Genomic DNA, 15,537 nt, shown 5'->3' with positions numbered 1-15,537 from the left:
TTCCGCTTCGAATATGTAAAAAAAAAGTTTAGACACCAATGACTTTTTGATGTTCTAATCCTACATGATTGTTTTTTCTATATACCTCCCAGCTCTCCTAATCAGTCTTTCATTACTTACATAATTACAGTACCAGGCCGACTCAGAGAAAGTGGCGAACCTCCTTCAGATCCCTCAGTTCTTTGACTTGGACGTGTACAGCGCCGGTCGAATGGAGAAACATCTGGATGCCCTGTTGAAGCAGATCCGGCTGGTGGTGGAGAAGCACATAGAGACGGACGTGTTGGAGGCCTGCAGTAAAACCTACAGCATCCTGTGCTCCGAGGAGTACACCATCATGAACCGCGTCGACATCGCACGCTCGCAGCTCATCGACGAAATGACTGACCGATTCGCACATTCAGTGGAGGATCTGCTACAGGAGGTATTCAGTTCAGTTTAAATTTATTTTGTAATGCCCAAAGTCACAACAGTGTTGCCTCTTAGGGCTAAACAGTTGATTTAACCAACGGAAAGTTAGAAAATCAACAATGAAACAGAAACAGACAAGCAAATTAATGAACAGCATCCACGCATTAGGGTAGACGTACCTGATACTCAAATAAACCCGAAGGAACAAGGGGCTAATAAACACTAACGGCAAGATTAATTAGCTACATACACCTATATTTACACCAACTATTCCCTGGTGGTGTCTTTGTTATCCACAGCGAGGTAGAGACTAGTTTGTATTTAAGGGTGCACTAAGCAACATTTCTCGGTAGATGAACTGCTTGCCTCCAGGTTCTGTTGCTTTGTTTGGAGTGTTCTGCTGTATGACATTAAACTTCTATTATGTGTCTTGTAGAAAAAACGCCTTGAAAAACAAACATTTTTCATTTTTCTATGTAAACTGGACCTCACCTGCTTGTCTCTGTGGAAATAATTTCAATATTGTGTAACATTCTAAGCAAAGCACATTTTTTGGACAGAAGCAGGCTGAAGGTATGAAATTTTGAAGTGTGATATATTGGTGAAAACAATATAAACGTTAAACTACAATATTGAAACTAATTTATGCCACTGACATTGACGTTAAAGAAGGATTATTCCCAAAAACTATTCTAAAAACATGAGCTGTAATACATTAATAGTAGAATGACACACTTTAGTAGTTTGTATCTATAATGAGTCATAAGTTATTTATTCGATCCTTGAAAAACATACATTTTTCATGTGAGCGGAGTCGCTTCTTCACTGATCTGACGTGTAACTTGGTCTGGTGACCTCACCTGCTTGTCTCTAGGTTAATATTGTATAACATTCTAGGCAAAGCACATTTTTGTGGAGAGAAGCAGGTTGCAGGTAGGAAATTTTGAAGTGCGACATTGATGAAGACAATATAGACGATAAATGATCATTTTTAAACTAATTTATGCCACTGACACAATAATCCTGGTAGAATGAAAGACTTTAATAGTTAGTTTATATCTATAATGAATCATAAATTATTTAATCGACCCTTGAAAAACCTTAGAGACCTCACCTGCTGGTCTCTGTGGAGATAATTATAACGTATAACACTGCAAAGCACATTTCCGTGGAGAGAAGCAAGTTGCAGACTCCCCACTAGAAAAGTTACACAGTGCACCTTTAATACTGTAACAAATCTAGTCCAACACACAGCGTACTGTTGTTTTAAGTGTTGAATTTGAACCTTTTGTATTTCTTCCAGGCTGAGGAGGCTGATGACGACGACATCTACAACGTGTTATCTACTTTAAAGAGACTCACAGCCTTTCATAAGTGAGTGGAAACATTTTAATTATTGAAATACTAACTGTTAAACAACACAGTACATACTTATAATCATATTTATAATCCCTTCTCAGTGCCCATGACTTGACGCGTTGGGACTTGTTTGGAAACTGTTACCGTCTGCTCAAAGCCGGGATCGAACAGGGCTCGATGCCGGAGCAGATCGCAGTCCAGGCGCTGCAGTGCTCTCACTACTCCATCCTGTGGCAGCTCGTCAAAATCACAGAGGGGGGCGCCCACCAAGGTACAAAACACCAAACGTAAATACTGTATAAACAACCCAGAGACAGACCTGTCACGATAACACATTTTGAAGTACGATATGTTGGTGAAAATATAGATGTTAAACGATAATTTTCAATGCATTTATGCGACTGAAACAACAACCATAAAGAAGAGCTATCCACAAAAACTCTTCCATCTGTACAGTATTTTTAATAAACATGAGTTGGAATAAATAAATTAAACTCTCAGTGAGTCATTATTAAGTTATTTATTCTATCCCCTACAGCTCAAATTCTATCCTAAAACAGAAAAATTGCCAAACGTTTCCCATTAGTACAAAGAAAACGTACCCACGGTAAATACTGACCCCAAAATTAATTTTTCCATCTCTCATGTACTGAATGATATGTAAATATAGTAATTATCATGACGGGCTGTTGGATCTGATGCTTTTATTGTTTTTAAGCATTAGAGTTATTGTTGTTATCAGTAAAAGTAGGACTGTCACGATATCAAATTTTGAAGTGCAATATATAAGACAATATAGATGATAAATGATAATACTGAAACTAAATTATGTCACCGACACAACAACCTTAAAGCTGGATAATCCCCAAAACTATTCTAAAAACATAAGCTGCAATATATTATTAGTAGAACGAAACACTTTTGTAGTTCATTTCTAGTCATAAAAGTTATTTATTCAACCCTCTACATCTCAAATCTTATCATTGAATAAAAATATCCCCAAAAGTTCCCTACTTGTGCAAAGAAAATGTACTCACAATAAATACTGACCCCCAAAATGTCAAAATATTGTGACTAAGTAAAAGCTGTATTTGATTTGAACATGCCTATCTCGCAACTGGGGACACAGTTAGGTCATATTTATGGAATTTAAAATATTTTTTTGTGATCAAATTTTTATTCAAGTATTAATCTCATCTGCAGCTATACAGGTAAATAAATAATAATAATACTAAATACAAAATAAAGGCAAAAAAATAAATAAATACAAAATAAGCATATAGAAATAATACAATGTAGTAGTAGTAATAATAATAATAATAATAATAATAATAATAATAATAATAGATAGAAAGACAAAAAATAGATAAAAAATAGAATAGAAATAAATAATAGAAATAATAAAATGTAATGATGATGATGATGATGATGATGATGATGATGATGATGATATAAATATTTTAATAATAAAAGTAATCCTGTCCAGGTTTGAATTCCTTCCATACAGTAATAGCAAATTTCCTCTGTCTTCTCCAAGACATCAGCAGAAATTGCATTATACATATTCATTATGTACTACACATAAAAAAGAGCTGTGCATGCACATATTGTGTATCTTTCATGAATATTCAGTTTGACAGATGGAATTTAAAATCTGAACCTTATATAAATTCCTTTAAGCCCATATTTTACTGATAGAGATAAGAAAACTCAACCCAACACCTACTGAGCCCATTGTAACTCATAGCTCATGTTGTTTTACAGACAGGTCCCTATTGTGTAATGTAAGTAATAGATTAGGTAGCATAAAAGCTCTATTCATTAACATTTGATCAGGTAATTACTGCAGTTATTCAGAGCATGGCTGTATCCTCGAATGCCTGGTCTGTTTAATATTGATGTCCATTGAAGCGCGGTCTTTCTGATGCTTGACTGATCATGTTTAATATAACAGGATGATCTGGTGGCCTTGAGGAGAGTGGTGAAGTCGTTCCTGGCCGTGTGTCAACAGTGTCTGTCCAATGTCAACACTCCAGTCAAAGAACAGGTAACGCGTCTGTGGGTTTGTTTACACGCACACTATAATCTGATTATTATCTGATTTTTCAACCTCTAAAATGATTTAAATGACGTGCAAACTACAAAATGCGTGGTATTTTGTGAGCGACAATAGCTATATCAGTTTATCCACTGACTCACAGGTTGGCGGTGCTATTCCAGCTAATACAGATGAATGCTGTCGTTGTGTCCATGGGCAAAACACTTAATCCACATTGCCCCAGTGTCTGTGTGCACTGGTGTATGAATGTGTGAGTGGTTCCTTGATGCAAAGCGCTTTCGAGTCTTGAACGTGGAAAAGCGCTGTATAAAAATGTTATTGAAAACACCTTTAATTCAGTCATTTTTGGTTGGTTTATTTACTTGTCACTCAAACAAAAATGATACTAGATTAGTGCATTTGTATATGAAATCCCCAGAAATCATCATATCCCCAGAAATAGATGAGACAAGTACAAATAAAGGGTATTTGTTAGAGACAGGAAAAGGATGCACTGTTTGTTTGCTGCATGTGTATGTCTGGTTGGTTGAGAGCCAAGGGGGTGGCACTCTGTAATTTTTGTTCTCTGCCAGTTTTACCTCCCATTTACTGATCTTACCATAGTCTGCTGTAGCCCTCCATGTCCATTCTTCTCTGCTGCGCTCGCTTGATCTTGATTTTCAGTGTGAACACAGACCGTGAAGCCAGGGCCTCACGATTCTTTTTGAGTTTTAAGCAGGAGGTGTCAGAAGGTGTCAGTGATAGTGTGTGTTCACCAAATAAATTACCACAAAGCACATATTGGATCTCAGCATATTTGTTTGCAATAATCTCCTAGCGAACCCAGGACCCACTCTGGCTCTCACCGCGGCTTCAAGGTTTGTTGAGGGAAGCTGCTATAGTATCTATGAACTGTCCAATGAAAATGCAAGATTGAATCCCATCAAAACTGCAATTTGAATGGCTGCATTGAGGACTTTGGACCAAATTCAGGCAGTTCTGGTATTAGTTTAGCAGTTCACGTTCAGCCTTTGCTGAAAAGTGACAGCTCTTGTTTAAAATGTGCGTTAAAGCAGTGGGAGATTAGGTTGACAAGACAATTTTGAATTCAGTTTTTTGATGTGGGGGGGATGTGGAAAAGTAAATTCAGTCATTCTGTTGTCCTTATTTCCAAACCTGTCTCGTTGTTTTAGGCGTTCATGCTGCTGTGTGACCTCCTGATGATCTTCAGTCATCAGCTGGTGTCGGGGGGCAGGGAGGGGCTGCAGCCGCTGGTCTTTAACCCCGACAGCACCCTCCAGAACGAGCTGCTCAACTTTGTCCTGGACCACGTCTTCATCGACCAGGACGACGAGAGCCAGAGCATGGGTGAGGCAGAGCGGATGGTCAAATCACTGTGTAACAAGATCAGGAAATACCTGAAGGTTATAGGTTAAATATGAAGGTTAAAGCTTCAAGAGTAAGTGAGGTATTCAAATGATTTAGCTAAACAACAGGGAGAATAAAGTTGACATAAAAATATATCAAGACAAGGCAAGTTTATTTGTACAGCACAATTTTTACACAAAGTAATTCAAAGTGCTGTACAGAATAAGAAGGACATTAAAATCACACAAATCAAAACATAAATAATCACAAATTATCATCATAAAATTTACATTAAAACAGAAGAGTGCAGAATAAAAACCTTTCAGTCATATGCACAGCTAAACACAACTGTTTTGAGCCTGGATTTAAACAATTTCAAAAGTTAAAGTGCACACAATCTCAAGAATCAGAGTATAAATAAGAGTAATGTGCATGTATTGCTGTACTATTTTAAATACAGTACTGAATATATGGGTAGATATGCTCTCAACTGTAGAAAAAAAAGTACTAGACATTCATTAATAACTCTAGTAGTATTAATTGTTTGATTGATAATGTAAATAGTTTCAATATTTGAGGTTTTTGCACACATTTACCAGCTGCATTACTCAATTAAGCATTATTATATACTGTAACTCAATAGTCCCAGTGTTGAAGCTCTGCAAATTAATCATTATTCAGTTACTTTGGAGTCTAATGAAATTGAATTCATATGTAATTATTGTTTGTGATTTTGTAATGTCTGTGTACACAGAGGGAGACGAGGAAGATGAAGCCAATAAGATCGAGGCTCTACACAAAAGAAGAAACCTCCTGGCTGCGTTTTGTAAACTCATCATCTACGACATTGTGGACATGCCCGCGGCGGCCGACATCTTCAAACACTACATGAAGGTGGGTCAGAAAACTGAAATTCATACACACATTATAATTTCAAAAGCACTAATATACAGTATGTCTTCTCTATTTCAGTATTATAACGACTACGGAGACATCATCAAGGAGACTTTGAGTAAAACCAGGCAGACGGACAAGATTCTCTGCGCCAAGACGCTCATCCTCAGTTTGCAGCAGGTGAGAAACAAAAGTAATTCTATTGGTAGTGTGAATCGTTTAGTAGTAGTTTGTTGCAATTTGAATAAACTATTGCTCTTTAAAAGTTTAACATCTTCTGTAATGAGTCACATCCACAACACACCCACTTCCCATAAATTAGATATTTGATATTTGGAGGAAGAAAATGTACTTCCGTTAACTGGAGTGAAATTTTGACAGTTCACACCTAAGTATAGTTCTCCTAACTGTAAAAAAACAGGGTGTGCTTGTTTCAGTTTAGCAGCTCCTCCTTTTAAGACAGATATACAAGGCAATACCAAAACCCTGCAGAACTAGAGTGTCAAAACATATATTTTTGTTCAGTTGACAGATTTACGTTTTCTTTTGCTACCTGGACGACTGAGGTACTACACAGACATCATGTTAGTTCATTAGTTTGCCAGATAAAATTGTTCAAGGAAAGTGACTGAGTTTGTGTGCATGAGCAAGACACTACACCAACATCGCCTTCTGCAGTCAGTCCCAGTATTTATATCTGATTGCTTTGTTAGACTGGCTGGTTTTGATTTGTCTTTATCACTGAGCTCTTGTTGTCACTATTGCAGTTGTTCAATGAGCTGCTGCAGGACCAGGGCCCAAACTTGGACCGTACGTCGTCTCACGTGAGCGGCATCAAAGAGCTCGCCCGACGCTTCGCCCTCACTTTCGGTCTGGACCAGATCAAGACCAGAGAAGCTGTGGCCACACTGCACAAGTAAGACAGATAAAAACGACTTTAGTACATGCATAAATAGTTGTTTTGTTATATGATATGTTAGATTTATAGTATAGTGTGTGCCAGGTTTAGGGTCAACACAAATGTTTTCTGTATAATTCCTTATTAAACTTGTGCGCTCTTATTAAAGGGATGGGATAGAGTTTGCCTTCAAGTACCAGAACCCCAGAGGACCAGAGTTTCCCCCGATAAACCTGGCCTTCCTCGAAGTCCTCAGTGAGTTCTCCTCCAAACTCATCCGCCAGGACAAAAAGACTGTGTAAGTACCACAAGCCTGTCTCAATATAAACAACTTTCTGAAAAAACTGCTCCAGTTTAACTTACTATTTACTTTAAAATTAAACTGCAATAAATGAAAAATTCACCACATGGTACTTATGTTTTGACTTAAAAAGATTGAGGAATTACAATTTAACAGAGAGACACTGTTTTATCTTCTGTTGTCATAATACAGAAATAATTACCATAAATTTTGGACTATAAGCCTCTACTTTTTTTTCTCATGCTTTGAACCCTTCAGCTTTTACAATGGTGCAGCTAATTTATAGATATTTACTGGCTAATGGCCACCGGGGGGCGCTCTCTAGCTGTAAATACAAAAGTGAGACAGACGTGAGGAAAGATTATACGCTGCAGAATACACTAGCTTTGATTTTGAACTGTCATTTTGCACATCATGCCACAGCCTCACATGGAACACACAAAGAAATGCAAATGATGCAGCTTTAAGAAAAACGCAATGAGTCTGGCATCAAAGAAGGAAATAGAGCCACTGCACATAAGTTTGGCATTAATGAATCGATGGTGCGATGTTGGAGGCGGGAGCAGGAAAAACTTAAGTCAATGTAAAAAAAAAACGACAAAAGCTTTCAGAGGAAATAAAAGCAGACGTCCTGTGTTGGTGCTGTTTTATTTTCTAAACCTGCAGCTATGTTCATCCTGTGTTGATGAAATAAAGTGTGTCTTAAATTAAAACCCAAAAACCCCTCCGTGTACCGTCTTTCTGTGTAAATATCTCACGTCACAACATGAAAAGTGCGGCTTATATATGTACAAAAAGTTCAATAGTCCGGAATGAGCAGTAATTTTGCACTAGATTTCAATATTGGCAATAGAATGTAATTAATATAAAGACAAAATAATAGTAGCCTCATGTAGTCTCATGCCTGCTCTGATATAGATTAAGACCAAAAACAATTCAGGAAACGTACAGTTAATCTTGTTTCAATACTAGATTTTTTTCACAACACTGCTGCTTTAGAGTAACTTGTTCCAGACATAATTCAACTTGAATTCCTTGTGTCTCTTCAGCCACTCGTACCTGGAGAAGTTCATGTCGGAGTCGATGTCAGAGCGGCGGGAGGATATCTGGCTTCCTCTGATCTCGTACAGGAACAGTCTGCTGACGGGAGGAGACGAGGATCACATGTCCGTCACCTCCGGCTCCAGCAGCAAACCAGGATCAGTGCGCAGCAAGAAGGGACGGCCGCCGCTGCATAAGAAACGTATAGAGGGTGAGACTACTAAAAGTGTTATTAGAATTTTATCTGCTGAACTATTTAAATGCAAAGGTTAGAACGTTATGAGACAAACATAATAGCAACAACAACAGAATTGGTGGGATGGGGCAGCCAAAGGGGGGCTAGAATCTGGGTGAGACGACTTTGAACCAGGCCTGTAAAATATTAAGGCAGTGCTCCTCTAGCTCTGGCAGTGCATTCTTTTATTCATAGGTTGCCGTTTAGCTTTTATAGATAATATTAGATCTTTTAAATGTGCAAAAACCCTCAAAATATTGTGTTTTGAATTGTTAATTGCTATGGTAATGGTAATTTTCCCTTCATGTATTGGTATTTGGAAAAATGAACTTGTATTGGTGTCTTTTTTCCCGACATTTTCCCTATTACTAATGGAAATAGTTGAGCAATGAAGCTAAGATGGCTGAATGTTTACACAATCGTCATAAAATTATATCATAACATGACACCAAGACACATGTTGAATATTAGCGGATCAAATTCATATTGATTTTGTCTCTCAGTACCAGTCTAAAGAAGGATTGATTTATTTTTTCCAGAGGAGAGCAGTGTGGAGGGCTCTTGGATGATGCGTAATGACACTCTACCAACACCGGGGGCGCTGCAGACTCCTCAGCTCACGTCGACAGTGCTCAGAGAGAACAGACCGGCCGAACACATGGCAGACCCAGACTCAGAGCCAGGTTCAGAAAACGACTATGTACACAAGTGAGTGTCCAAACGCAACAAGTCCAATATTCAACTGAATTCACTTGCACTTAAAAATCACAAGTCTAAATCAATTATAACACATGTTTTATGTTAAGTCCACATTTTGGGAGGTTTTCTCCTCCTCGGTTTCAACTTTATAAATGAAACCTGCAAGAACTAGTCTGTTTTAAATCCATATATGTTTTCAGGACTGGAATTCAAAACTTTAGCACCATGGTAACAACAGCCACGCTGCTAATTTGTAATTTTAATATACTTCAATTTCAACTGTTGCCAGAAGAAGGAGACAGACACCTAATAAATATTTAAAATTGAAAATGGTTCACCTATTCTATCCAAATATCCATCTATCCATTTTCTTCCACTTATCTGGGGCTGGGTCACGGGGGCAGCAGTCTAAGCAGGGACTCCCAGACTTCCCACACCCCAGACACGTCCTCCAGCTCCTCTTTCCTCTGGGCCTCCTTCCAGTGGGACATGCCCCGAACACCTCTTTGGGGTCCTATCCAAAAAATCAAATGCAAATCATAAAATGCAAAAATTAAGGTGTTCAAAATTATTTAAAGCTTTAACAAAACCAAGCTTACTCTCTGGAATGATAATTGTACATTTATGATTTTTAAAAACTTAGTAAATCATATTTTTTGGGTGCTTAGTCCTCAGATGCAGATGTCGTGGCTCGGACAGCAGAAGATGGAGGAGGTGAACAGGAAGGACCGATCAGGAATGAACTACATCAAGTCACGCAGCAATCAAGGCGTGCGGCAGACAGTGTAAGTGAAACATTTGCGTGTCGTCAGCTTCGCCGTATCAAAGTCCCAGAGAATCGCCAGTTGCTACGTAAAATGTTTTTGTTTCCTCTTCAGGCGTGGTTTGATGGAGGACGACGCCGAGCCGATCTTTGAGGACGTGATGATGTCGTCGAGAGGTCAACTGGAAGACATGAACGAGGAGTTTGAGGACACTATGGTGATCGACCTGGTGAGCTGCACTGTCCTAGTATTTATTTATTTTATTTATTTATTTATTCAATGTTTAACCAGGTGGGTCAATTGAGAACAACTTCTCATTTACAATGACGACCTGGATAGGCAGCAACAACAAGACACATAAAACACAAACACACTTCACAAATCAAATAATAAAACATTAAAAGAGGAAGGTAAAATAGTGGTTAAAAACATGTGCAATGATCTTTTAAAATTAAACAAATTGAGCTTTTAAAAACAGAGAGAGAAACAAAAGAACCAAGTTTTAAATCCTACTGTAGATAGTTTCAGTCACTTGCTGCAGAGAACTGAAATGAGAACTGAATTGAGCTTTGTGCAAGCTTTCGGTACTGACAGCTGTATGTATTTGTTGGAGCGGAGTGCATGACTGGAGCTGTGGATATTTAGCAGTGAACTGAGATATGAGGGGGTCATACCCACTAAAGCTTTGTAAATGAAAATGAACCAGTGAGTTTGTCTGCGGGTGTGAAGAGATGGCCACTTGAGCAGAGAGTAAAGCCTACAGTGGTGAGTGTTAAACGCTGCTCCAGTAACAAAACGAATGGCTGAATGATAAAGAACATCCAGCTTGTGGAGCAAAGTTTTTGATGCTGATCTATAAAGTATGTCACCATAGTCTAAAATAGGAAGGACTGTAGCTTTAACTAGCAGCTCTTTAGCAGAGTGTGTGAAGGATGCTTTGTTACAGTATAAGAAGCCTATTCGTGATTTCACTTTAGTAAGCAGACTATTGATGTGCATTTCAAAATTTAGGGACGAGTCTAGCCATAAACCAAGGTACTTATAATGCTTGACAAATTCTATTTCTGCACCGTCCAGGGTCACAATATTTAGACAGATATTCTGAGGCAGTTTTCTGCCAAAGATCATGCCTTTTGTTTTTTGCACATTTAGAGTTAAGCGAAGTTCAGAAAAAGCATGCTGCAGGAGAATGAAGCTATTTTGAAGCAGAGATAAACTAGTGTTAAGACAAGGGCTGTGCGTATAAAGGATTGTGTCATCCGCGTACAAGTGTACGTGAGATTCCCCCACAGCATGAATAATATTGCTTATATAAATATTGAATAGGGTGGGTCCGAGAATGGATCCTTGCGGAAGACCTTTAACAAGAGGTAAAGGTTCTGATAAGAGCCCCTCCATTCTCACGGATTGTACACGCCCAGAGCAGTAGCCTTTAAACCAGGCTATAGCACTGTTTGAGAAACCAGTCTCTTTTAGTCTGTCCAGTAAGATGCCTTGGTCCACAGAATCAAAAGCTTTGGCTAGATCCACAAAAATAGCCACATAATACTTCTTGCTGTCAATAGCAGAAACAATGTCATTTAGGACTTTCACTGCTGCAGTCAGACAACTGTGCCTCGCCCTAAAACCTGATTGCATCGGATTCAAAATATTTTGTGACAAGTGTTCTATAAGCTGTTCATTAACTAGCTTTTCGAATACTTTTGAAAGACAGGGCAAAATAGAGATGGGTCTATAGCAATTTAGGTCACTACTGTCACCACCCTTAAAAAGGGGAATGACAGCAGCAGATTTCCAGTCTTGTGGAAAAACACCAGTCTGTAGAGAGAGATTGAACAAGCTACAGATCGGGGGTGCTATTATATGTGCTGCCATCTTTTTTTTTTTTTAAAAAAGCGGTTCTATTGCATCAGTCTAGTTTAGTCTTGATCTAGACTTGGTTTGGCTCTGTTCTAATCTTGGTTTAGACCTGGCCTAGTCTTGGTTTAGTTTCAGGTTTAGTCCTAGTTTAGTCTCGTTTCTTTCCAATTTCTTAAACTATTGTGATTGAACTGTATTAATAGATTTTATATTAGTTGTAGATGGATACTAAGATGATACAGAATAAAAAGACAAGACTGTTCTGTCCCAAGTTCTGTCCCAGTTCTGTCCCAGTTCTGTTCGAGTTCTGTTCGAGTTCTGTCCGAGTTCTGTCCCAAGTTCTGTCCCAAGTTCTGTCCCAAGTTCTGTCCCAAGTTCTGTCCCAGTTCTGTCCCAAGTTCTGTCCCAAGTTCTGTTCGAGTTCTGTTCGAGTTCTGTCCAAGTTCTGTCCCCAGTTCTGTCCCAAATTCTGTCCCAAGTTCTGTCCCAGTTCTGTTGGTGCTGAAAATTGCTTAATATTTGTATGTACAAACTCCCAGAGGAACTTGAAGGTCTGCAATAGAGTTCATTAAATCTGTGAGAAACCAGTGGAATTCATGGTTCAGTTGCAGCATCAGTGGTTTAAAAGGAAGGAAGGAAGAAGGACAAAAAAAAACTAGCAACTGGTTTGATGTGACAACCCAAACATGATTACATTATCTAAAAAAATGTATAAATTCTTCATTAAATTGTGTATTTGTTCCTTTGTTTTTAGCCCCCATCCAGAAACAGACGCGAAAGAGCGGAGCTAAGACCGGACTTCTTTGATTCAGCCGCCATGATTGAAGATGAATCGGTTTGTAGTTTTCAACATTTCAAGAAAACTTGAGAAAGAAGAAAGAAATAATATTTATATTTTGAAACTTTGTGTTTCGTTTTCCTGACTTTCTCTCTTATCTCTTCCAGGGATTCAGCATGCAGATGTTCTGATTTGATAAAGCCACAGAGATATTATAATCAGGATTCAAATCAGGACTTTAATGGTTTTGGGACGTCTGACTGACACCTGTCAATCAAACTGCTACAAAGAAGAAAAAAACATTGCTGAATCTTCTTTCTTTGTTGATGGACATTTGTGAAGTTTATCTAACGTTGGCTGGTTCCTCTCCTCGGAAGGAAAGTATCCCATCCACATTTCAAACTTGGGATGATGTGGGAGCCGTGTTCTTGTCTGCTCAGCCTGTTAGCGTGTTAGCAGTTAGCTTTGAAGGCGCTTTTGGTCCACAGTATTTTCAGCAGTTCCTCCAGCTAATCGGGTGTACAGTTTTTTTGGGATTGGACGATGAACAGTCACTGTACAGATCCCAGTTTTGGTGTTGCACTTCGATCCGCCTGGTTCGACATAGAGGATCACTACTAAATGTTGTATATCTTTGCTCTTACTATCCCCACCCATCTCCCTCTGCCCCTGTCTGTCGCAAGAAGAGTGCAATAGTGCTGCGTAAAGTCATAATTAGGGTTGCACAATATAAGACGGAAAAAAAACCATGGGAGATTTGATAACTGTATACTTGTTGTGATACTGTAATGTCTTTGAAGTGATGGAAAATTAAGACAATTTAAAGAAAAAAAAAGTCTATATTTTGAATGATCAAGTCCATGAAAGGAAAAGCTGTGTGTAAGGAATTTTATGAATACTATTTTAGCCTGGGAGGTTTTTATTAATGAGTAAATTGTTTAAAGTCAAAGTTTTTCAAAGATATGATTGGTTGTGTAATGAAATATTAATCGTAATTACAATTATTACTTCAATCAGTTGTTATGCAGTGTTCTCAAATATATGGGCGCTCATTATATGGGTCCAAACTACGGCTCAAGGGCCAAATGCGGCACTCAGACCAGTTTTTGTTGACCGTCATGCTTCCTCCTAAACTGGCCCAATTGATCAGGAAGTATTTTTTACTACAAATTAAAGAGATTCTACCTCTATAACCTTAAAATAGATGTAAAAATAATCTTCCAAGTCTTTTTAAATGTACAATGTCTCTGTCAAACCTGTCTTAAATGCACCATTTGATGCCCTCGGTAAAAAGAGTTTGTACACCCTCGCCATAGACCTTAGTAAAGCATTGAATCTACAATGGCTTTTCAAATCACGATTCCCAAAACGTTACTAAGCGTGTTCTTCCTCTACAAGTAAAATCTTGGCAGTGCATAAATCATAGTTTTTTCATAATTTAGCAGCTCTGCCTAACCCTGCTTTCATTACAAAACCTGAAATCAGATACCAATAATAATTCTGAGACGTATTGTGCAACCATAATTGTGTAACGTTACAGATGCACTGGTATGGGCCAATATGGAGTGAATGATGCAATGGCGTTGGACTCGGTGGACAGCCCCTCACTCTGACATCTCAGTTCGGCACACCCCTCCTGTTCAAGTTTTTAAGTAAAATATAAAAGACAATAAACATATTTTAAAATCAGTAGCTTTAGTACAAAAAGTTTTAAGTGTTTTTTGTTTTGTCCGATGTTTGTACAGCTTTTCTTGATATGTATTATCTTGTTCGTTGCCAAACCTTGTGGCCTACATATTCCCTCATATTTGTATCTCATGCTATAGGATTAACAGCGCTGTATGGTTTTGATTGTATCCAGTTCACAAACTTAAGTTCAAATTGAGCGTATTTCACAGATTTGATTCCTACAGCAGTGTTATTTAATCTGATGTTCGTATATCAGTGCAGTGATGGGTCTCTATGGCTTGTTTGAATGTGTCCATATCATTTTTCGCTCATTGTTAAACCAATCACAGCCTGGTCGGATTTGGCTGCGCGGCGGTCCCCCTGTAAATATCAGGAGACAGTTGAGTTGGCACCAAGTCGCTCCAAAAGCTCTAAAAGCCTGTTTTTGTTTAAGCCTAAATTCTTTTTAATAAAATAAAATCTGTAATCAGTTTATTGAATAATTGTTGTGCGTGTGCTTTATATTCATTTTCTGTTCCCCAGAACCTGGACTATTGATCGTTTGTGTCGTACATGGATCTCTATGGTGGAATGTTCAGCAGTTACCATGGAGACACAGCACACAACATTAGCAAACACTGTAAAAATATACAAAATGATTTAAACAACACATTTTCAGGAGGCTGTGACTAATTTTATGATTGAGAGACTCGTTTAAGCAGCACAAATCATCTCACCTGCTGTAATTTCAACTAAATTGTCTCTTTCTGGTCAGATTGTGTTAAAATAAAGCTCAGATTATTTCATTTTCATTTCTTTTATCTATATTTATACAGGGAGAGCCCAATGAGTGTACTCTGACTCTTTTTCATGAGCGTTCTGTTAAAATACAAACCACAAACAACAAAACTAACGACAAATCCATTTAAAACATTAAAACATGTACAGGTCTGATTATAAATGTTGATCACCAGATTATTAAAGTGCATCAGTGGCACAAATGTATTCATTTTTGGAAAGCAAAATAACCAAAAGCGCTTTTTTCCCCCAGTTTTTAGATGTAGACCTAGACGTGAGATTTTGTATTAAAAGTTCCTGTATCAAACTTCAACAAGCAAGTGAGATTTACAGAGTCTAGCAAGTAGTCCCTTATAAATAAATTAAAGTCTTAATAGAGCTTCTGACAGAGCAGTGCCTACAGTTAGCATCACACCCCTTTGATG

At 38.1% G+C, this 15,537-nt stretch overlaps 1 protein-coding gene across 1 annotated transcript in view; it reads left to right on the top strand.

Annotated features, from left to right (window-relative positions):
- Nucleotides 1–14,817, top strand: part of stag1a (stromal antigen 1a) — a 58,921-nt gene extending 44,104 nt beyond the window's left edge. Inside the window, 16 exon segments of the mRNA XM_033988139.2 lie at nt 131–424; nt 1,715–1,785; nt 1,872–2,025; nt 2,027–2,041; nt 3,725–3,817; nt 5,002–5,176; nt 5,931–6,070; nt 6,149–6,250; nt 6,838–6,986; nt 7,138–7,266; nt 8,319–8,521; nt 9,085–9,253; nt 9,913–10,029; nt 10,123–10,237; nt 12,623–12,703; nt 12,814–14,817. Coding sequence (XP_033844030.1) covers nt 131–424; nt 1,715–1,785; nt 1,872–2,025; nt 2,027–2,041; nt 3,725–3,817; nt 5,002–5,176; nt 5,931–6,070; nt 6,149–6,250; nt 6,838–6,986; nt 7,138–7,266; nt 8,319–8,521; nt 9,085–9,253; nt 9,913–10,029; nt 10,123–10,237; nt 12,623–12,703; nt 12,814–12,837 — 2,031 coding nt within the window. The 3' untranslated portion in view covers nt 12,838–14,817.
- Nucleotides 14,818–15,537: the final 720 nt, after the last annotated feature.

This window comes from Periophthalmus magnuspinnatus, chromosome 22 (genome assembly GCF_009829125.3).
Source record: "Periophthalmus magnuspinnatus isolate fPerMag1 chromosome 22, fPerMag1.2.pri, whole genome shotgun sequence".
Taxonomy (NCBI): Eukaryota; Metazoa; Chordata; class Actinopteri; order Gobiiformes; family Gobiidae; genus Periophthalmus; species Periophthalmus magnuspinnatus.
Note: the sequence above shows the minus strand (reverse complement) of the source record. Positions and strands in the feature narration are given on the sequence as shown.